Source organism: Capricornis sumatraensis, chromosome 7 (assembly GCF_032405125.1).
Source record: "Capricornis sumatraensis isolate serow.1 chromosome 7, serow.2, whole genome shotgun sequence".
NCBI lineage: Eukaryota > Metazoa > Chordata > Mammalia > Artiodactyla > Bovidae > Capricornis > Capricornis sumatraensis.
Genome location: NC_091075.1, coordinates 93487698 through 93510016, shown reverse-complemented (window position 1 = coordinate 93510016; position 22319 = coordinate 93487698). Strand labels below are relative to the sequence as shown.

At 35.7% G+C, this 22319-nt stretch overlaps 1 protein-coding gene across 1 annotated transcript in view; it reads left to right on the top strand.

Moving 5' to 3' along the window:
- The window catches only part of NUP54 (nucleoporin 54), a 32379-nt gene that overhangs the window by 8736 nt on the left and 1324 nt on the right, over positions 1-22319 (top strand). Inside the window, exons 4-11 of the mRNA XM_068975214.1 lie at positions 2775-3001; positions 4631-4818; positions 5514-5710; positions 7758-7812; positions 8257-8350; positions 16177-16284; positions 20397-20516; positions 20803-20913. Of these exons, the coding sequence (XP_068831315.1) occupies positions 2775-3001; positions 4631-4818; positions 5514-5710; positions 7758-7812; positions 8257-8350; positions 16177-16284; positions 20397-20516; positions 20803-20913 (1100 nt within the window). The remainder of the gene's footprint in view (positions 1-2774; positions 3002-4630; positions 4819-5513; positions 5711-7757; positions 7813-8256; positions 8351-16176; positions 16285-20396; positions 20517-20802; positions 20914-22319) is intronic.

Genomic DNA, 22319 nt, shown 5'->3' with positions numbered 1-22319 from the left:
CTATAAAGTTCCCCATCAGTCTTTAACCTAATTGTTTCATTAACTGATGGTCATTACCTCAATCAGTTACTTTATTAGGAGTTGCAGAATGGTGACTTTCTAATTCTGCCCTGTCTTCCACACTGAAATTCTTCTGTACTGAAATTCTTCTGTAAAAGGAGTTTTTCTTCATCCCTTTCCCCCCCAAGACTGCTTGGTCACCCTGAAATAGAATTTGTATAGGAAAGGCATAATAAAGTTTTAATTGATAGTATTTGTAAGAAGTCGTTGGTTCTTGATTATTTTCAGTGGTGTCCAAGGAGTTGAGAGTTTTCTAAATTTTTTACTTTTACTTTTAAAAATTATCATTTTGAATGCATGAGATTAATAAATTGAATATGTTTGAGTGGGTTACATTCATTATTCTTTTTGATGCTAAGATTGTCACATTTTTGGCCTCTGTGAGCCCTCAGCTTCAGTGGGAGTCTGGTCTTTTTTTCCTCCTACCTTGTTGTTTAGTAGTCCATATTCATTTTGCCAGCTCATCTTGCCCTCTTCTTTGACACATAGGTTGCGCATGCTGTTATTCCTTGCTGCTACCCCTGGCCTGGCTGACTACTTCTTTTAGACCTCAGCTGAAGTTCTAATGGAATAGCCTTCTCTTGACCCTCCTGCCCCAGGCTTGATTAGCTGCCTCATTAGGATTCTCAGAGCCTCTACTTCTTTGAGGCATTTATCACAACTGTGAATATTTGTTTGATATGCTCAGTTTGTTTAAAGAACCAGTCTTGTTTACCACCATATCCTTAGTTTCTGCCTCTCTGTCTGACACTTAGGAAGTATTCAATAAATATTTGTTGAATGAATACATGGTGCAAGAATAAATGAATGTATTAACATATATGTATGATATATAAAACCAGGAGACTGTATTGTCAGGAAATCTAAGGGAGAATAGTTTTTCAAGGAGGATATGTATTCCATGAAAGCTGAAGGTTTTCAATAGCATGAGGGCCCTGCCCTGAAAAGATAGAATGGTGTGAGAAGTCTATTATGGTAAGGCTTTGAAAGAATCTATTAGATATTGTTATTTGTGTTTCTCAAATGCCTGCTCGCTAGTGCACTCTGAGTAGACTAGTATGGTTGGAATCCAATGTAAAGTGTAGATTAGTACAGATGATAGTTTGCTAATCTTACTCAAAAACTGAGGATGATAAAGCCTGGGAATTTTTTGTTGGAGGTTATAGTAAATCAGTATTCAAGTCTTCTGGCTTCTAGTCCATTTCGTAACCATTTTCATAAATGCCTATTTGGGAATTAATAATACTCATGTGGAAAGTAACAGCAGCCTCTTTAGCCCTGTAGAAGCCCCATTGGCCTTGTGGTACTTACAATCTTTAGAGCTGAAAGAAAACTTAAATGTCATCCAATATAGTGGTCCTAAAACTTGGGTCATTTTGGTATTCATGATTTTTCGTTTATCTACTTACTATTTGTATTATTGTTAAATAATTTTCTTTAAATCAGTTTACTTTTACACATTAAATGTGTTTATTTTCAAAGAAAAGTTAATACTACTGCTATAAATGGAAAACCAGTATCACTTGATATAAAGAAACAATAATTGAACTTAAGTCCACAGGAAATATAATAGTTTAATTCTAGCTTGATACCTTTGCTTAAGCTCTTGAGTCTTAGATTTGTTCTCCCCTTTGTTAAAAAGTGAGATAAGCAGATGATATGAGATGACAGTTTATATATATAATTAATTAAAGAAGTTTTTGTTGTATGATTTACTGCATTTAGTGATTCCACTATTGCTTGACATCTATAGTTTCATGTACCAAGGTTATTTACTTATCTAGCACTCTGGAAATACTGATCTAACAACTCAGCCCTTCTTTAAATTGTAACACGGGGTAAGTGACTTGTCTAAAGTTACCCAGCCAGCTAAAGCTTTAGCTTAGGATTTGTCCATTTGTTGATTTTTTTTCCACTATATATTTCTTTGCATTAAGAAAAGGAAATTGTTTATTAAGCTGATATTACATAATATTGATATAATTATTCTTTTTGCTTATTTTGTGTCCTCCAATTTGTATATATTGTATAAATATAACAGTAAATGTCATTTAAAAAATAATTCTGCAACTTCACAGACTTTAACCTTTTTTGGTGTGGGTCTAGTAATATCATGAATCTAATTTGTGTCTAATGGAACTGGTTGCATTAAGATGATATTAGACATGCCAGTTTGACATTATAAAGATTGTCCTAGTATATTAGTTTTCTATTATTGCCGTAGCTAAATGTCACAAGCTTTGTAACTTAAAACATACTACTTACAGTTCTGGAGATCAGAAAACCAGAAATAAGCTTCCCTGAGCTAAAATCAAGGCACTGAGAAGACTACATTACTTCTGGAGGCTCTAGGAGAGAATCCATTCCCTTGCCTTGTCCAGCTTCTGGAGTCCACATTCCTTGGCTCATAGCTCCTTTCCCCATTTTCAAAGGTAGCAGCATAGCATCTGCAAATCTCACTTTGACTCTGACCTTCCTCTCCCTTTTAAGGATGCTTACATTATGTTGAACTCACTGATAATCCAGGATGGTCTCAGCTTAATTAATTGAATCATATCTGCAAAGTCCCTTTCTCTGTGCAAGGTAACATATTTACAGGTTCTGGGGATTAAGATGTGGATCTTTTGGGGCAAGGTGGTAGGGTTTATTTTGCTAACTATATCTAGGATCTGAATTGATTGATTTAAAAAACTAATTTGGGGGTAAATTTTTAGCGTTAGGTGGTCTCTTCAGTCAGCCTACACAAGCTCCTGCTCAGTCCAACCAGCTGATAAATACCGCAAGTGCCCTTTCTGCTCCAACACTACTGGGAGATGAGAGAGATGCTATTTTGGCAAAATGGAATCAACTACAAGCCTTCTGGGGAACAGGAAAAGGATATTTCAACAATAACATTCCACCCGTGGAATTCACACTAGAAAATCCCTTTTGCCGGTTTAAGGTATCGATACTGCTTTTGATCATCACTTGAAGAGTGTATGAGAGAATGTGATATTTGGATTAAAATAGTACTAAGGAAACAATTGCTTGGTTTTTAGTACTTGTTGAACATGGTACAGTAACACTTTTGTTTTAAAAGTACAGAAATATGAAATTGAGTAATTTCTTATGTATGTGTGATTGAGATGACTAGGATATGACTGAAGAAAAGTGTGACTAGAGTGTCGTTTATAACAGGAAAAAATGTTAAATGGTCTGGTTGGCACCTATAAAGGGGAGACCCAAAACTAGAAGTTAGCTGGATGTGAAAGCCGTTACAACAATATGGTCCATTTTCTTTGTTCTGATTCCATGCCTATCAAACAACTTTCTTGTTTGAATTTAACTTCTTAGACATTCTGCTCATCAGTGAGAGTATTTAGGTCAGCTTGGTGATGTATTTTTCCATAAAAAATTAACATATTACAATTCAGTTTATGTGGCAATCTGAGGAAATTTTAATTTCACTCTCTAGGTTAATGTTGTTCCTGGGTAAGAAAGTTTTTCTTTATAATGGGATGGGAGAGCCTGGTGGGCTGCTGTCTATGGAGTTGCATAGAGTTGGACACGACTGAAGCGACTTAGCGGCAGCAGCAGCAGAGCACAGATTGGTGGAAAGAATCATTACATATTTCCATTTTCTTCAAGTTTTGTTGGCCTGTGTCAGCCTCTTAAACCTAATCATTGTGTATATACGCTGGTGTTTGGAATTGCAAGGCTGAAAATTAGACCTTTGAACATGGCTAAACAACAAAAAGGGACCAACCTATCTTGTTAGAGAATATCTCTGTCTCATCACTCTGCAAAAAGAAAGTATGTCTTTGGAGTGTATATTGAAATTTTAATACTAAGAGGTACGTAGTAGACATAGGTTGAATATAACAATTTGATTTTTTTCTTTGATAATTGCTATATTAATATACATATGGTAAAATGCATAATGAAGTAATCTAAAGTGAGTTTAGATTCTTTTTTAAAAATTGCATTATAAATGACAAAAGAGAAAGACTTCTGTCTAAAAGAATAATCTTTAAAAAAGTATAGTTTGTCATATTTAATAAATTATATAAACAGCTAACCTGTTCTATATTACATGAAACCATAAAATAATGTAGACATTCTTTGTAGCATTTATAAGTTGATGGTGTTATTATGGTACTTTAAAAGTATTTATTTAGTAAACCATTTCTTTATATATCTTTAAACTTTGCTTAAAATTCCATTAGTCAGATAGTAAAAAGTAAGTTACATTTTGATCCATGACTTTGGCAGTCATTTTTATGGCATGCACAGTTGTTTCCACAGTGTTCAGAAACACCCAACAATGGGTATCAGTTTTTCAGAGGAGAAAGCTATTTAGTTACTCTGTAGGAGAGAAAACCTTAATTTCATTCTCTATGTTATTCTTGGGTAAGAAAGTTTCTCTTTGTAATCTTGTGACCTCCTAGGGCACAGAGTGGTGGAAAGAATCATTACATAGTTCCTTCATTACCAGACATTAAGCTATTTTTCCCATTTTAGCTGATAGTAAGCTGTTAATATTAAACATGAGATCTGTACATGTTTTTGATATTGTTTTGTCATTCCACAGGCTGTAGGTTATAGTTGCATGCCCAATAATAAAGATGAAGATGGGCTAGTGGTTTTAGTTTTCAACAAAAAAGAAACAGATATTCGAAGCCAGCAACAGCAATTGGTAGAATCATTGCATAAAGTTTTGGGAGGAAACCAGACCCTTACTGTAAACGTAGAGGGTATTAAAACATTGCCAGATGATCAGTAAGTATACATTAAATGTTCTGTATGTTTCTGTGTACCTTGGTTCAAAGAGAGTGATCAACACAACAGAAAGTGTTTTTGTTGTTAAAGCACAAATTAAATCTCAAAGCAGAATGTTATTTCTCAGCTAGTGATTCTTCAGTATTTATAGAACCATTTATTTAAAAGTCTTTTTCTTAATCTTGGGTTTCTTATTAGATGCTGATAATTTCTTAGATTTTTCATTTAGAAACAGGAGGAAACATTAATCGTGGCTGTGTGCAAATCAGGGGCCACAAAGATGTTACTGCAATGTTTTAACTGATTACTGTTCATATTCATTCATGGATAAATGTTATTAACTTCCCTTGTCCTATGTATAATTGTCATACTTAGTGGCAAGACATTTGCTTTAGAATATTTTGGGTTAGAAGAATTATTAGTGAGATATAATAACTGAAATCAGACTTTGCTTTTTGTTCTATAAGTTGCAATAAAGCAAGTTTCAACAGAATTTCCAAAGTACTTCTTGATTTTGGTGAGGAAAAAAAATTAAAATAGAACTTGCAGCTAAACATACCTTTACAGATAATATCTTATTTGTCTGTCTCATTTCTGAATTCAGCTAGCACCCTTCTAAAATCACATACTGCATTAATATTTGTGGCTGTGAGTTATATGCTCCATATTTTATAACTTGGTTATCTTTCCCCCAGGACAGAAGTTGTCATTTATGTTGTTGAGCGTTCTCCAAATGGTACTTCAAGAAGAGTTCCAGCTACAACACTATATGCCCATTTTGAACAAACCAATATTAAAACACAATTGCAGCAACTTGGTGTAACCCTTTCTATGACTAGAACAGAGCTTTCTCCTGCACAGATCAAACAGCTTTTACAGAATCCTCCTGCTGGTATGTCTCCAGAGTCATGGGGTTGAGGAAATGAAAAGTTTAGAAATTCATGCTTCCTCTATTTTGGAAGCTGTTGCTTGGTTATTAATGTTGATGAAACCAGTGTCAGCCTATCATGTCTTGCTTATTTGGGACATAGATTTAAATGTTCTTATTGTACTTATTTATTTAATTTTTTGTATTGTATAGCTAATTGTGTTTGTTAGAAATTTTGTTGGGCAGTGATGAACTAAAGAAAAATAGCCCATAATCCATCTACCCAAAGGTAATTCAGTCTTAATATTTTATTTTTGTCTCAGTCAGTTCAGTTCAGTTACTCAGTCGTGTCTGACTCTTTGCGACCCCATGAATCGCAGCATGCCAGGCCTCCCTGTCCATCACCAACTCCTGGAGTTCATTCAGACTCACATCCATCGAGTCAGTGATGCCATCCAGCCATCTCATCCTCTGTCGTCCCCTTCTCCTCCTGCCCTCAATCCCTCCCAGCATCAGAGTCTTTTTCAATGAGTCAGCTCTTCGCATGAGGTGGCCAAAGTATTGGAGTTTCAGCTTTAGCATCATTCCTTCCAAAGAACACAGAGGGCTGATCTTTATGAACTGGTTGGATCTCCTTACAGTCCAAAGGAGTATTTTTGTCTAGCTTCTCTCTTATTTTAACTGAGTATTCAAGTAAAACCTGAATTTGTTTTCACTGTAAAAGATTCTAGATGGCATATCTCAATTAACTGAGTGACAGATCTTTACCTCTCTTCCGCAGAAGTAACTACTATTAATAATTTATTGAACTTTATCAATCCTTTGTCTGTGATTTTAATGTAAGCATTTATGATATTTATATATAAAGTCCTTGAAAAAGGAATTCTGAACTACACATTTATTACAACCTGCCTTTCTGCTTATAGTATTCCTTAATGCTTTCCATGTCAGTACATAAAGATAAATCTTACTCTTTTTTAAAAACTGCGTGTAATACTGTGGATATACCTTACTGTATTTAACCTCTAGGCTATTTCTACCTTTGCACTATTATAAACTATGTAACAGTTAACCTCCTTGTATACTTGTCTTAAAATGCACAGGAATGTATTTTCTTTTAGAATAGATTGCTGGTAGTGAAATTTTCAAGTTAAGATTATGCGTACAGTCAGCCCTCTGTGTCCAGGGGCTCCACATCTGCAGGTTCCACATCTGCACCTTCAACTAACCACAGGTCCAAAACAGCAAATACATTTTAGGAAGTTCCAAAAAACAAAACTTGAATTGCCATACCTTGGCAGCTATTTTCATAGCATTTCATTGTATTAGGTATTGTAAGTAACCCACAAGTGATTTGAAGTGTATGGTAGGATGGGTATAGGTTATATGCAAATGTTATTAATACTGTACTCTTTCTTACCAGGGACTTGAGCATTCCCAGGGAGTGGGGTGGGTCCTGAACGCCACCCTCTGCAGATATCAGAGGGTCGGCAGTACTTCATGTATTGTTGTTAGGTACTGCGAAATTGCCCTCCAGAGCAAGATCAGCCATTTACATTCATAATAGGAATGTGTTACTTTTCCTCACATTTTTTATTTTTCTAATGTTTTCTCATTCTCCTCTATTTTTGCCAACAATGGAGATAATCAGTCTTTTTAATTTTTCCACTCTTGGCAACAAGTTAATACTTACTTTCATTTGCATTTCCCTATTATTAAAGTTGACCAGCTTTTTGTATATTAGCCACATTTATAATATTTGTGAATTACCTATTCATGTTCTTTGCCCATTTTCTATTAAATTTTTTGTCTTTGTGATTTAGAGGATCCCTTCCTATATTCTGGAGATTAATCTATTATTCTATTATAGATACTTGCTTTTGAGGTACTTTTTTTTTTTAAGCTGTATCCTACAAAACAATTTTTTATTCTTGTTATGGTCATATTTGACAATCATTTTTCATTATAGATTTTAGGTTTTGTGTCTCCCTTTAGGAGGGCCTTTCCCATACAAATATTATAAAAATGGGAAATAGTTCCTTTTAGAAAAAATATATCTTTTTTCTGGTAGGTGTTGATCCTATTATCTGGGAACAAGCCAAAGTGGATAACCCTGATTCTGAAAAGTAAGTGTATCTTCATCTTGTTTTTATATACAAACTAATATTTACTACCAGGGAAGCAGATGCAAGCTGTTAACTATAATTCTTACATTTAAAGTGAGTTTATAAAAAAAATTAAAAAGTGAGTTTATCTTCCTTTTCATTCTTTTTTAAAGAATTTTGATTATAATTAGGATGCATTGTGTGGTGAAAAGATTAAAATCTGAGTCATAATGCCCTAATTATATATTTGCATTTAATACTGCAGTTTTTGACCACGCTGTATTTCTTCACTCATAAAATTAAGTTGGATGAAATCTCTGTGGTGTAACACTTGATTTCATAGTCATAGATCTGCCTTTTAACTCTAGAAATGTGAATTACAGGAATGTTATTATGAAAACCTTACTGTGTATTTTGTAATAATATAGGCTTTGGTCTGAAAATTGACCATTTGTGTTTCTTCAGGTTAATTCCTGTGCCAATGGTGGGTTTCAAAGAACTTCTTCGAAGACTGAAGGTTCAAGATCAGATGACTAAGCAACATCAGACCAGATTAGATGTAAGAATCTAGCTTCCTTCTCTGGCCCTAGGAGTGGTAGAGGGGTTACAGACCCTTGTTCTTACCATGTGTTTTAGTTACTGTTTTGTCTTATGAGAAACATTATAGTGTATACTACGAATTAACAATTATACTTTTACACAACTTATTTATTTATAGAGCCTCCAAAAATCATGTAAATCTGATTTAACAGTGAGTTTAGAATTGTTGACTTTAGCAAATAAATTAGACATGGATTCTTTGGCTGGAATTGAAAAGATTATTTTATTGAACACTTTTATTTATGGGGCCTTATCAAAATCAGGGCTACAATTAAGATTGTATTGTCATAGTACATTATAATAATAGGTTAATGAAGTAAATTTTAAATTAATGAATGCTTAAATCTTAACATTTTTAAAGTACACTTTTGTAATCAAATGCCTAAAGGTTATAGAGGTCACTTCCAAGTCCTCTTATGTGGAACTCCTAATTAGATATTCATTCAGACTGTATTTGAGTAATGAAGTGCTTCTGTTTTATGAAGCAATCCATTTTTTGTAGCTCGCTCTGATTGATGCTGGTTCTCTTTCTTACATTGATTTAAAATCTGTCTTACTATAATTTATATCCATTTTCTCAGGCATGCTTTGTAGGTAACCACTATGTTCCTATGACATCCCTAAGATGTCATTCCTAAAATCCCTTAGTATTTTCTCTGGCTAAAGATTCCAACATGGTTTTTGAATGATACATGATACCCAGGCCATATTTTAGACTCAGTCAGTTCAGTTCAGTCGCTCAGTCCTGTCCAACTCTTTGCAACCCCATGAATCACAGCATGCCAGGCCTGCCTATACCAACTCCCGGAGTTCACCCAAACTCATGTGCATCAAGTCGGTGATGCCATCCAGCCATCTCATCCTCTGTTATCCCCTTCTCCTCCTGCCCTGAATCCCTCCCAGCATCAGAGTCTTTTCCAATGAGTCAACTCTTCGCATGAGGTTACCAAAGTATTGGAGTTTCAGCCTCAGCATCAGTCCTTCCAGTGAACACCCAGGACTAGTATCCTAACTTTAGGATGGACTGGTTGGATCTCCTTGCAGTCCAAGGGATTCTCAAGAGTCTTCTCCAACACCACAGTACAAAAGCATCAATTCTTCAGCACTCAGCTTTCTTCACAGTCCAACTCTCACATCCATGCATGACCACTGGAAAAACCAGAGCCTTGACTAGACTGACCTTTGTTGGCAAAATAATATCTCTGCTTTTGAATATGCTATCTAGGTTGGTCATAACTTTTCTTCCAAGGAGTAAGTGTCTTTTAATTTTATGGCTGCAGTCACCATCTGCAGTGATTTTGGAGCCCCCAAAAATAAAGTCTGACACTGTTTCCACTGTTTCCCCTTCTATTTCCCATGAAGTGATGTGACCAGATGCCATGATCTTCATTTTCTGAATGTTGAGCTTTAAACCAACTTTTTTACTCTCCTCTTCAGTTTCTGCCATAAGGGTGGCGTCATCTGCATATCTGAGGTTACTGATATTTCTCCCAGCAATCTTGATTCCACCTTGTGCTTCATCCAGCCTGGCATTTCTCATGATGTACTCTCCATATAAGTTAAATAAGCAGGGTGACAATATACAGCCTTGACGTACTCCTTTTTCCTATTTGGAACCAGTCTGTTGTTCCATGTCCAGTTCTAACTGTTGCTTCCTGACCTGCATATAGGTTTCTCAAGAGGCAGGTCAGGTGGTCTGGTATTCCCATCTCTTTCAGAATTTTCCACAGTTTATTGTGATCCACACAGTCAAAGGCTTTGGATAAAGCAGAAATAGATGTTTTTCTGGAACTCTCACTTTTTTGATGATCCAGCGGATGTCGGCAATTTGATCTCTGGTTCCTCTGCCTTTTCTAAAACCAGCTTGAACATCTGGAAGTTCACGGTTCACGTATTGCTGAAGCCTGGACAATTTTGAGCACTACTTTGCTCGCGTGTGAGATGAGTGCAATTGTGCGGTAGTTTGAGCATTCTTTGGCATTGCCTTTCTTTGGGATTGGAATAAAAACGGACCTTTTCCAGTCCTGTGGCCCCTGCTGAGTTTTCCAAATTTGCTGGCATATTGGGTGCAGCACTTTCACAGCATCATCTTTCAGGATTTGAAATAGCTCCACTGGAATTCCATCACCTCCACTAGCTTTGTTCGTAGTGATGCTTTCTAAGGCCCACTTGACTTCACATTCCAGGATGTCTGGCTCTAGCTGAGTGATCACACCATTGTGATTATCTTGGTCGTGAAGATCATTTTTGTACAGTTAACTTCTGTGTATTCTTGCCACCTTTTCTTAATACCTTGTGTTTCTGTTAGGTCCATACCATTTCTGTCCTTTATCGAGCCCATCTTTGCATGAAATATTCCCTTGGTATCTCTAGTTTTCTTGAAGAGATCTCTAGTCTTTCCCATTGTGTTGTTTTCCTCTATTTCTTTGCATTGATCGCTGAGGAAGGCTTTCTTATCTCTTCTTGCTATTCTTTGGAACTCTGCATTCAAATGGGAATATCTTTCCTTTTCTCCTTTGCTTTTTGCTTGTCTTCATTTCATAGCTATTTTTAAGGCCTCCTCAGACAGCCATTTTGCTTTTTTGCATTTCTTTTCCATGGGATGGTCTTGATCCCTGTCTCCTGTACAATGTCACGAACCTCCATCTGTAGTTCATCAGGCACTCTCAGATCTAGTCCCTTAAATCTATTTCTCACTTCCACTGTATAATCATAAAGGATTTGATTTAGGTCATACCTGAATGGTCTAGTGGTTTTCCCTACTTTCTTCAATTTAAGTCTGAATTTGGCAACAGGGAGTTCATGATCTGAGCCACAGTCAGCTCCCAGTCTTGTTTTTGCTGATTGTATAGAGCTTCTTCATCTTTGGCTGGAGAAGGGAATGGCAAACCAATTCAGTATTCTTGCCTTGAGAACCCCATGAACAGTATGAAAAGGCAAAATGATAGGATACTGAAAAGGGAACTCCCCAGGTCGGTAGGTGCCCAATACGCTATAGGAGATCAGTGGAGAAATAACTCCAGAAAGAATGAAGGGATAGAGCCAAAGCAAAAACAGTACCCAGTTGTGGATGTGACTGGTGATAGAAGCAAAGTCCAGTGCTTTAAAGAGCAATATTGCATACGATCCTGGAATGTCAGGTCCATGAATCAAGGCAAATTGGAAGTGGTCAAACAGGAGATGGCAAGAGCGAATGTTGACTTTCTAGGAATCAGCCAATTAAAATGGACTGGAATGGGTGAATTTAACTCAGATGACCATTATATCCACTACTGCGGGCAGGACTCCCTTAGAAGAAATGGAGTAGCCATCATGGTCAACAAAAGAGTCTGAAATGCAGTACTCGGATGCAATCTCAAAAACGACAGAATGATCTCTGTTCATTTCCAAGGCAAACCATTCAATATCACAGTGATCCAAGTCTATGCCCCAACCAGTAATGCTGAAGAAGCTGAAGTTGAATGGTTCTATGAAGACCTACAAGACTTTTTAGAACTAACACCCAAAAAAGATGTCCTTTTCATTATAGGGGTCTGGAATGCAAAAGTAGGAAGTCAAGAAACACCTGGGGTAACAGGCAAATTTGGCCGTGGAGTACAGAATGAAGCAGGGCAAAGGCTAATAGAGTTTTGCCAAGAGAATGCACTGGTCATAGCAAACACCCTCTTCCATCAACACAAGAGAAGACTCTACACATGGACATCACCAGATGGTCACCACTAGAAATCAGATTATCTTAGACTAGGTACACTGAATTTATTGGCATCACTTTTAAAATGAGTTGTGCATAGTACTATAAATGGGGTGTGACCAAAGTTCTTGAAAGTAAGGACAGAGAAGCTATTATTTGTGCTTATTTTTGTCAGTTTTGCTAGAAGTTTATCAACTTTATTCATCTTTTCAAAGAACAAGTTCTTCGTTTTATTGATTTTTTTTCTAGTTTTCTGTTTACTAATAGTAATAAATTTATAAATTTTTGGTTTTATAAATGTTGGCTCTTAACCATTTCCTTTATTCTACTTGCTTTGGGTTTATTTTTCTCTTCTTTTGCTACTTTCTTAAGGTAGCAGCTTAGGGTATTGAGACTTTTACTAAAGGCATTTGATGATATTAATTTTCTTCTAAGTACTGCTTTACCTGAATCCCCCAAAATTTGATAATGTTGTATTTGTCATCTTTGATTCATTAAAAAAAATTTTTATTCTGTTATCTAGTCTAACTCTGTTATGGTCGGAGAACTTTTATATCATTTCAGTTCTTTTAACTTTGTAAAGGTTTTAATCCATAGGCCTATGAAAAGAATGTGTGTTCTGCTATTCTTGAAGTCTTCTGTTGGTGTCAGTGAGATCCATTTGATAGATTGCTCAGTTCTTCTAAGTTCTTATTGATTTTTCTACTAAATGTTTATTTTTTAATTAATCTGTTTATTTTTGGTTGTGCTGAGTCTTCACTGCTGCATGGGCTTCCCCAGTTGTAGAGAGCACGGGCTACTCTCTAGTTTTGCAGTATGTGGACTTCTCATTGCAGTGGCTTCTCTTGTGGGGCACAGGCTTAACAGTTGTGGGGCACAGGCTTGGTTGCTCCATGGAATGTGGGCTTTTTTCAGATCAGGGATCAAACCCATGTCTCCTGCATTGGCAAGCCGATTCTTAACCACTGCACCACCAGGGAAGCCCTACAAGTTCAGTTTGAAGAGGAGCGTTGAAGTCTCCAGCTCTAGTTATGGATATGTCTTTTCTCCTTTCACACATTTTAGAAGGTTTGCTGTTAGGTACATATGTATCTAGGATTGTTAAATTTTCTTGGCATATACCATAATGTTCCTCTTTATGCTGAGCAATTATCTTTGCTTGTAAGTCAGCTTTCTCTGCTATTAAATAAAGCCACTCTAGCTTTCTTTTGACTAGTGATCTTGTATCTTTTCCATCCTTTTACTTTTAACTTACCTTTATCATGTTTGAAGTAAGTTTTTTGTAGATAGCATAAAATTTAGATTTAGGCCTACAATCTTACTGTTAACTGTTCGCTCTGTTTTTCTTTCCTCTTTCGTCTTTTTTGTTTTGTTCTGGGTTATTTGGACATTTTTTAGTATTCTGTTTTAATGTATTGTCATTTCACCTATTATTTGTTTTAGTCATTGGTTGAGTGTAGATCTCATTGGGGTGTGTGGTGATGATTTTGTCCCCCAGGACACATTTGGCAGTATCCAGAGACATGTTCGGTTGTTACAGCTGGGCGAGGGTGGTGGTTGTGGTCGTGATGGTGGTGTGTGCTACAGTTACCTAGCAGGTAGAAGCCAGGATTCTGGTAAACATCCTACAGTGTACAGAACAGTACCACTGCAATGAAGAATTATCTGGCCCAAATTAATAGTGTTAAAAGTGAGAAACTCTTCTCTGTATACCATAATGTATCTCCTTGCACCAGAGGTATGGGTTTTTCTTGGAGTTATCAGCATGATGCCCACTTCTAGGTTTTAGCCTGTGTTGAAACCAAACTGAGGGCAAAATAATGGTAAACTCATCACTAGTTCAGTGGTACTTCAAATTCAGAGTCCTCAGATGGTTGCCCGTGCGTTCTGTTCATTTTACATCTATTTTCAACAGGAAAGAGAGAGCGGCACCTATCTAGTCATTTGGTCTAGAATCAAAATTGTTCATATCATTTGTCAGTTTTTCTGATGGACTGCATATCTTTTCTTTTTGAATTTCAAGAGTTCATCTTTTATTCCAGATTTTAATCCGTCGTCTAACATTTTAAAAATCTCCTACTTTTCTTATTTCTCTGCTAATTCTGTCTGTAGTGTCCATAGTTGAAGACTTTTATTTTGTTGTTATTTACAATGCTGTGTTCTCCTGTACAGCAAAGTGATTCAGTTTTTTAAAATATATATTTATATATATATTCTTTTTCATATTCTTTTCCATTTTGGTGTATCGCAGGATATTAAATATAGTTCCCTGTGCCATAAGTAGGGTCTTGTTGTTTATGAAAATCTTAATTTTAATGTAATGATAGCCTTTTTTTTTGGCCTTGTGTTTTCTTTTTTGGGGAATTTTCTTAAGAAATCATTCCTCATCCAAGGTCATTAGAGTCTGCAGTTTTTTTCCTATTATTGTAGAGTTTAACCTTTCACAGTTAAGTCTTCTGTCCTCATGGAATTCACTTTATATATACTATATGATATGAACTTGCTCTAAATAGTAGCTTATTTTTTCCAGTGTTATCCACAGAACACAGATACTTTCCTCAATGATTTATCAAAGCATTTACCAAACCAGGTTCCCATATATATGTGATATAGTCCGTTCTTAAATCAGTTTCACGTTTTTTCTACTCTTACAGGTTTGCAAAATATTTTAAAGATATGTGGTGGAGTGAATCTCTAGCCTTTGTTCTTTTCACACTTTTAAAGCTCTTTATGGATCTTAATTCTTCTATAACTGTTTTAAAATTGAGTGTCAAAATGCTAGAATTTTAGTTGGAATTGCATTAAATATATAATTGAATCTTAGTAATATTGTTATTCCATTATGAACATGTTCCGTTTCTCATTGAAGTCTCTTGTGTCTTGTAATAGTTTTAAAATAAATTTTAAAAAGCATAGGCATTTTTTCTTGGTTAATTTCTAGATTGTTTTAGTGTTTGTCAATAAATACTGTGAGTGGTAACATTTCTGTTTTTTCTTACTATTGCTGCTATAGAATAATAATTACTCTTGTTGTCTAGAAGCCCTGCAAACTTTTCAAAATTGGGATGGAGAGGGTACCTGGGTTACATAATACACAATTTGGTTACCTAATTGTGTCCCTTCCACATGGCCTGGCATTGAAGTTTCCTTAAAAGGTGACATGTGTAGGTAAACTTGCTAAAATATGTCTTGTACAGTCTTCTTACACTCTTACTTATAACATCTCAATATAAGCCAGTGTCACAGAATGATTATGATAGGAACAATCATAATGGGGTTAATTTTGATCGGGAAGCTTTAATGAACTAGGATTTTAACTAATTCTGTAAGGTTAAGACTTTCATAAGGTAGAACAGTAGGATTTTAGGCCAAGCAAAGAACAAATTAACTATCTGCAGAGACATAAAAATGTCTCAGTTGTGTGATTAATATCCTTCCTTTCTCCCTCCACCCTGAGCGTCTCTCTCCATAGTATTCTGTTAAACTTACTCTTGGACCGTGTACTATACAGGGCTTCCTTGGTGGTTCATACAGTAAAGAATCCACCTGCAATGCAGGAGACTTCGGTTTGATCCCTGGGTTGGGAAGATGCCCTGGAGGAGGGCATGGCAACTCACTCCAGTATGCTTGCCTGGAGAATCCCCATGGACAGAGGTGCCTGGCGGGCTACAGTCTGCAGCGTTGCAAACAGTCAGACAGGACCGAGCAACTAAGCACAGTGTATACTATCCTGTCTTCAAGTAATTAGATTTAATTGTCTCTTAAGGCTCCTGCATGTTACTTTATAGATCTCAACTTTTATACTTTCATGGCCTGGTTGTTTGCTCTATTCCATAATATTCAAATTCCTTAATTACTTCCGAAGAATATGTTTTATTATTCTGTACACTTTGCCTCATCACTAAAGTTCCTGGAGCTCTAAAGAAATTTTTGAATGGTATGTTTTAACTTCTGGATGTACAAAAGTGGAAGAAATACAAAAGTAGGTTTAAAAGAGTTTATATTTTGAGAGATGAATCTCAGGCTCATCTTTTGCATGTAGTGAACGTAATAAATAGTTGTGATACTTTACCTTAAAAAATTGTTTTAAACAGATAATATCTGAAGATATTGGTGAATTACAGAAGAATCAAACTACAACCATGGCCAAAATTGCACAATATAAGAGGAAACTTATGGACCTTTCCCACAGAACTTTACAGGTAGTGATTTGGATTTTTTTTCTCCCAATATTTATAAGACTATATACATGATGGAAGTGCTAAATATGGATTTTTGCAATAGGCAAAAAAGACTAAAAGGAAATAATAATAGTCTGAAAGTACCTAACTTTCTCATTAAAACTTAGAACTCTGAGGTGAGATCTCCGGAGAGGATTGGGTGAAGAGAGGGAAAATATTCTAAAACTTGCATTTTATTGAGAGGGTGGGAGGAAAGCAGTGAAAACATGAGTCATCTTTATGAGGTAGCAAAAGTATGCATCAGATCATTAATATCTAGTTTTCATAAAAATAACAAGTATAACCATTAATGAATGAAAAGCAACAAAAGAACTTGGAAATTAACAAGGAAATAAAAGAATGAATTACCAGCTTGAAATTTATCATGAAATTGAAATTATCATGAAAACAAACATATAGCAGAAATTTGGACGAAAATTTAAAGCCTTAAAGAACTTCATTTTTTAAAGATACAAGATGCAAAAAGTAGAGAACTTAGTACTCAAGAAAAAATATTATCTAGATAAGCCAAAAGGAACCAGTAAGAGGGGAATAAAGATGACGTGGGATGAGTGAAGCAGAAAAAAATAAATCATAGTAGAAAGAATAAGTTGAAGAGCTGTTTCTTTAAAAAGAAATGGCTAAATTAGCAGTACAGTTTAAAATGGCTAAATATGAATCTGAAGAAGGAAAAAAAGACTCATCTCATGAGCCTAAAGACAGAAAAGAAAAATTAGAAGTAAGAAAGGAGATAATACCACATATATACACAAGAAAATAAGAAAATACTACAGTGGAATTCAGGGCAATAAATTTAGATGTTAGATGATTTTTTAGCAAAATGGAAATTATTAAAATTGACCTGCAGAAAAAAAATCTTAAATAGACAAACACCATAGAAGCAATTAGGGAAGTTTTAAAGATCCAACAGTGGAAAAAGCACAAAGGTCAAATAGATTCGTTTGTCTAAACATTAATGAGCTAATTCTAAAGTTACTTTATTTCAGACAAAAAGAAAAATATGGCTGTTTTTTTCAAGTTTGAGATATAATTCATATACCATACAATTCACCTATTTGATTTTTAGTATATTCACAACTTTGTACAACCATCACCACAATCAAGTTTTAGAACATCTGCATCACTTTAAATTAAAAATGCCATACCCATAAGCAGCAACTCCCCATTTCATCCTAAACCCCCTAGCTGTAGGCAACAACTTTGCATTTCTATTGATTTGCCTATTTTTGAACACTTCTTGTAAATGAAATCATAAAATATGTGGTGTTTTTTGACTGGCTTCCTCAGCATAATATTTTCAGTGTTCATTCATGTTGTAGCATGTAACAGTACTTCCTTTTTATTGCTGAATAATATTTCCATTATATGATCAACAGATTTTATCTCTTCATCAATCGATGAACATTTTGGTTGTTTAAACTTTTTGGCTATTCTGAATAATGTTCCTATTAACACTTGTGTACAAGTGTTTGTGTGGATGTATGCTTTTGTTTCTCTTGGGATGCATAAACCGAGGATGGCAATTGCTTGGTAATGTGTACCTCTGTGTTCAGCCTTTTCAATAACCAAATTATTTTTCCAGAGCAGCTGCAGCATTTTATATCAGTTTTTAGTATCCCAAAATAAAAATTTATAAACAGATCATTCTAATATAGGTACAGATTATGCTAAGTAAAACAAACCAGACTGAAAGGCTATATATAATTCCATTTATATGATACAATGCAAAAGGCACAGTGAGAGGTATGTAATAGATCAGTAGTTGCTAGGAGCAGGCGGTAAGGGAGAGGAGACTACAAGGAGCAGGAGGGAACTTTTTGGGCGATAGAAGTGTTCTATAACTTGATTGTGGTGATGGTAACCTGTGTTCATCAAAATACATAGAACTGTACTGCTAAGAAGAGTGAATTTTGTTGTATGTGAATTATAACTCAGTAAATGTGACGAAAGAAAACAAGTGCAGAAAACCTAAGTGAAATATAAGAGAATCCAGCTATTATCAAATTCTAAAGGAGTGTAATTTTTTTCTTAAAGGAATATAATATACTTTGACTAAGGTTAATTTCAGGAATGGGAGGTTGGTTCTGTAACAGGATCTATGAACATGATTTATTCTAGCAACACATGGAAAGAAAATACGTAAGTTTTTGTAAATAAGCAGGGTAATTAAACTAGTATAAAACAATGAAAAGAGATCATCTCTTTGCTGATGATATGACTGTGTATCTAGAAAACCCAAGGAAATAAACAATAGAATTAATGTGGTAAGATGGCTAAATATGAGATTTTTAGTGTTTCTTTATACTAAATCAGTGTCAGTGTTTTAAAAATCAATGTTTCTTTATACTATTAAGGGAAATGAGTATTCCTTTCATTATCATGAAAAAACTGTAAAGTACTTAGGAATAAATTTGTGAGGAAAGTATACAATCTGAATTAAAGTTTTCACAGATTAAACCATATTCTTAGATGAGAAAATACCTACTTTATAAATTGTAAGAGTGAATTACAGCTTTAAAAAAACTGATTAAAATCTTTACGTACATAAGGATAACTTTTGAGAATAGATTCAGGAAAACAAAAAAATACTGTAGCGGACTTGGCTTTATCAAATTTTAGAAACTATTTTAAAGTTCTTGTAATCAAATTAGCATGAGCTTGGTGTAAGATTGGACATGAAGATCCACAGAACAGAATAGAGAATCCAGAAATAGGTGCATGTTGTATCTTAATATGAAAAAGGTGATATTTCAATTCAGTGGGTTTAGTTAATAAATAATGCTAGAGTAATTGTCCATCCATCTGGAAAATTTGACCACTGTATCACACCATGTACCAATTAGCTCCAGGTTCTTCTGTCCACGAGGATTCTTCAGACAAGAATACTGGAGTGTATTGCTATCCCGTCCTCCAAGGGATCTTCCCAACCCAGGGATCAAACTTGGGTCTTCCGCATTGCAGGCAGATTCTTTACCATCTGAGCCACCAGGGAAGCCCATATACAAAAACAAAGTATTAAAGACTTAACTCTTAAGAAATTTATGAAGCTACATGAACAACCTAGGGATTGAAGAGACATGCAGCCAGAAAGCCAGAAGCTGTAAAAAAACAAAATTGACTTAACAAAAATATTGTATAGCAAAAGAAAACAGAAGCCATTTGTCAGTGGTCAAGTGATTTTAGAAAAAGAAAATTGTGAATTTGCAAACAGCACTGATTTTAGTTGTAAATATTTGTATCTTACAAAGTGCTACATTTTGACCCCTAAAGCCCCAATTGAAATACAGGCAAATGTGTAAAGACAATTCACAGAAGGGCAGATGTGAAATAGTTCTTAACTGATGGATGATGGTCCTTCAGCATTCAAGGTGGGGGTGGAATCCCCTGGTGGTCCAGTGGTTAAAGCTCCCCACTTCCCCTGCAGGGAATCTGGGTTCAATCCCTGGTCAAGGAACTAAGATCCTAACTGATCCCAGAAGTCAAGTGGCCAAGAAAGAAAAAGCAATCAACGGGATGCAGACTTTAAAAAAGAAAAACCGTGTGATGCTTCAGTGCTCGCTCTCCCATCAGATGGGAGAGAATTCAGATGTCGTTACCTGTTGCTGACAGGAATGTGTGGAAAAGGGTAGTCTTATGTGTCTTATGAATATTTAAGTTACTAGGATATTTGGGAAAGCAATTTAGCAGCTTCTGAAGACTGAATACACCTACCTTTAAACCCAGCAATCTCGAATTCATGGCAGTCTATACCAGTAAATAAAGATATATACACAGACAAAACTGTTTATTATAGCATTGTTCAGAGTGTCAAAACTAGAAACTATATATCCCCCTCGATATAAGAATACTTAAGTAAATTATTGGCTAATCATGAAAATTATGTAGTCATTGAAAGTAAATTCACGTAACTTGCCTAATAAGAATGGGCAAACAATTCAAATCTTGAACTGTTATGATTCTAACTATTCTTAGTGTATTTAGCTAATTTCTTCCAACAGTTGATGTGTAATAAAATTACCTGCATAAATGAAAAGAGATAATTCTATTGTTTTTGTTGGGCTTTCTTTGTGTAGGTCCTAATCAAACAGGAAATTCAGAGGAAGAGTGGGTATGCCATCCAAGCTGATGAAGAGCAGTTGCGAGTTCAGCTAGATACAATTCAGGGTGAACTAAATGCCCCTACTCAGTTTAAGGTAAGACTATAAAGCTAGAATTTGTTTCAGGTGGCTCAGAAGAGAAATGTTACTTGTTCTTTAAGTACGTGTTTTTTTTTTAATTAAAACTTGCTTTCTAAAGTAGACTCTTAATCATGATGTTCTGGGTGTGTATTAATTCTATGATTGTATTAATGTTTCAAATAAGGTACAAAAGGAGAATTGAAACACCTTTAATTAGAGTAGTATCCATCCTTTTAAAACATTCTCTTAGAAATGGTTGCTGTTGTGAGCAGTTCTAATTCAACTCAGTATTATTTTTAAGGGCCGACTAAATGAACTGATGTCCCAAATCAGGATGCAGAATCACTTTGGAGCAGTCAAATCTGAAGAAAGATATTACATAGATGCAGATCTGTTACGAGAAATCAAGCAGGTAAGTTTTCCACTAGAGTGCACTTTTTAAAAGGTGAATTCACATCCATAAGGATGGCTATTATCCAAAACAAAACACCCTCCAGAGAATAACACGTGTAGAGGATGTAAAGAAAATGGAACTGTCATGCATTGCTAGTGGCAATGTAAAATGATATACACAGGCACTGTGAAAAATGCTTCCTTAAAATATTAAATATAGAATTACAATACAGTCCCGCAATTCTGCTTCTGGGTTATGTACCTGTAAGAATTGAACGTAGTGACTCAGATATTTGCATGCCCATGTTCATAGCAGTATTATTCTCAGTAGCCAGAGTGGAAGCAATCCAGGTGTCCACAGATGGATAAGTAGACAAAATATGGTATATGTATGTATACAATGGAATATTAGCCTTAAAAAGGCAGGCAGTTTATACACACACACATCCACATCATGGATGAACTTTGAAGACATTATGTGAAATAAGCCAGTTATTTGAAAGGACAAAAGTTGTGTGATTCCATTTATTTGGTGTACCCAAGAGTAGAATGGTAGTTGCTGAAGGGGGTGTTACTGATCCTATCAGCCTTCAGGGGACCTGGGTGGAGGCTGCAGGAGCCAAGACCTCAGACCACTTGTCTAAGCCTCACTTCTATGAAAACGTTAGGAAGTACTACTCTAGCTTACTTTCATTAGTATAAATACAGATTGGTTTAATCAAAGCTGTCCATCCATCCAGCAACTGTCTAAAAACATATATTAAGATGGCAAACTTTGTGGAACATATTAGATAGGACTAATTGGCATGGCCTGAGGATTTTAGGTAGTTATAAATGTCCTTATTTATCTAATTTTATTATGTGTTTTAGAATGAATATTGCTGTTTTATGCAACTAGAAACTAGTTTGGCTCCTGGGTTCTCAAAGAGTATCAGTTCAGTCGCTCAGTCGTGTCCAGTTCTTTGCGACCTATCAACTGCAGCACGCCAGGCCTCCCTGTCCATCACCAACTCCCAGAGTTTACCCAAACTCATGTCCACTGAGTCAGTGATGCCATCCAGCCATCTCATCCTCTGTCGTCCCCTTCTCCTCCTGCCCTCAATCTTTCCCAACATCAAGGTCTTTTCAAATGAGTCAGCTCTTCGCATGAGGTGGCCAAAGTACTGGAGTTTCAGCTTCAACATCAGTCTTTTCAATGAACACTCAGGACTGATCTCTTTCAGGATGGACTGGTTGGATCTCCGTGCAGTCCAAGGGACTCTCAAGAGTCTTCTCCAACACAATTCAAAAGCATCAATTCTTCGGTGCTCAGCTTTCTTTATAGTCCAACTCTCACATCCATAACATGACCACTGGAAAAACCATAGCCTTGACTAGACGGACGTTTGTTGGCAAAGTAATGTCTCTGCTTTTTAATATGCTGTC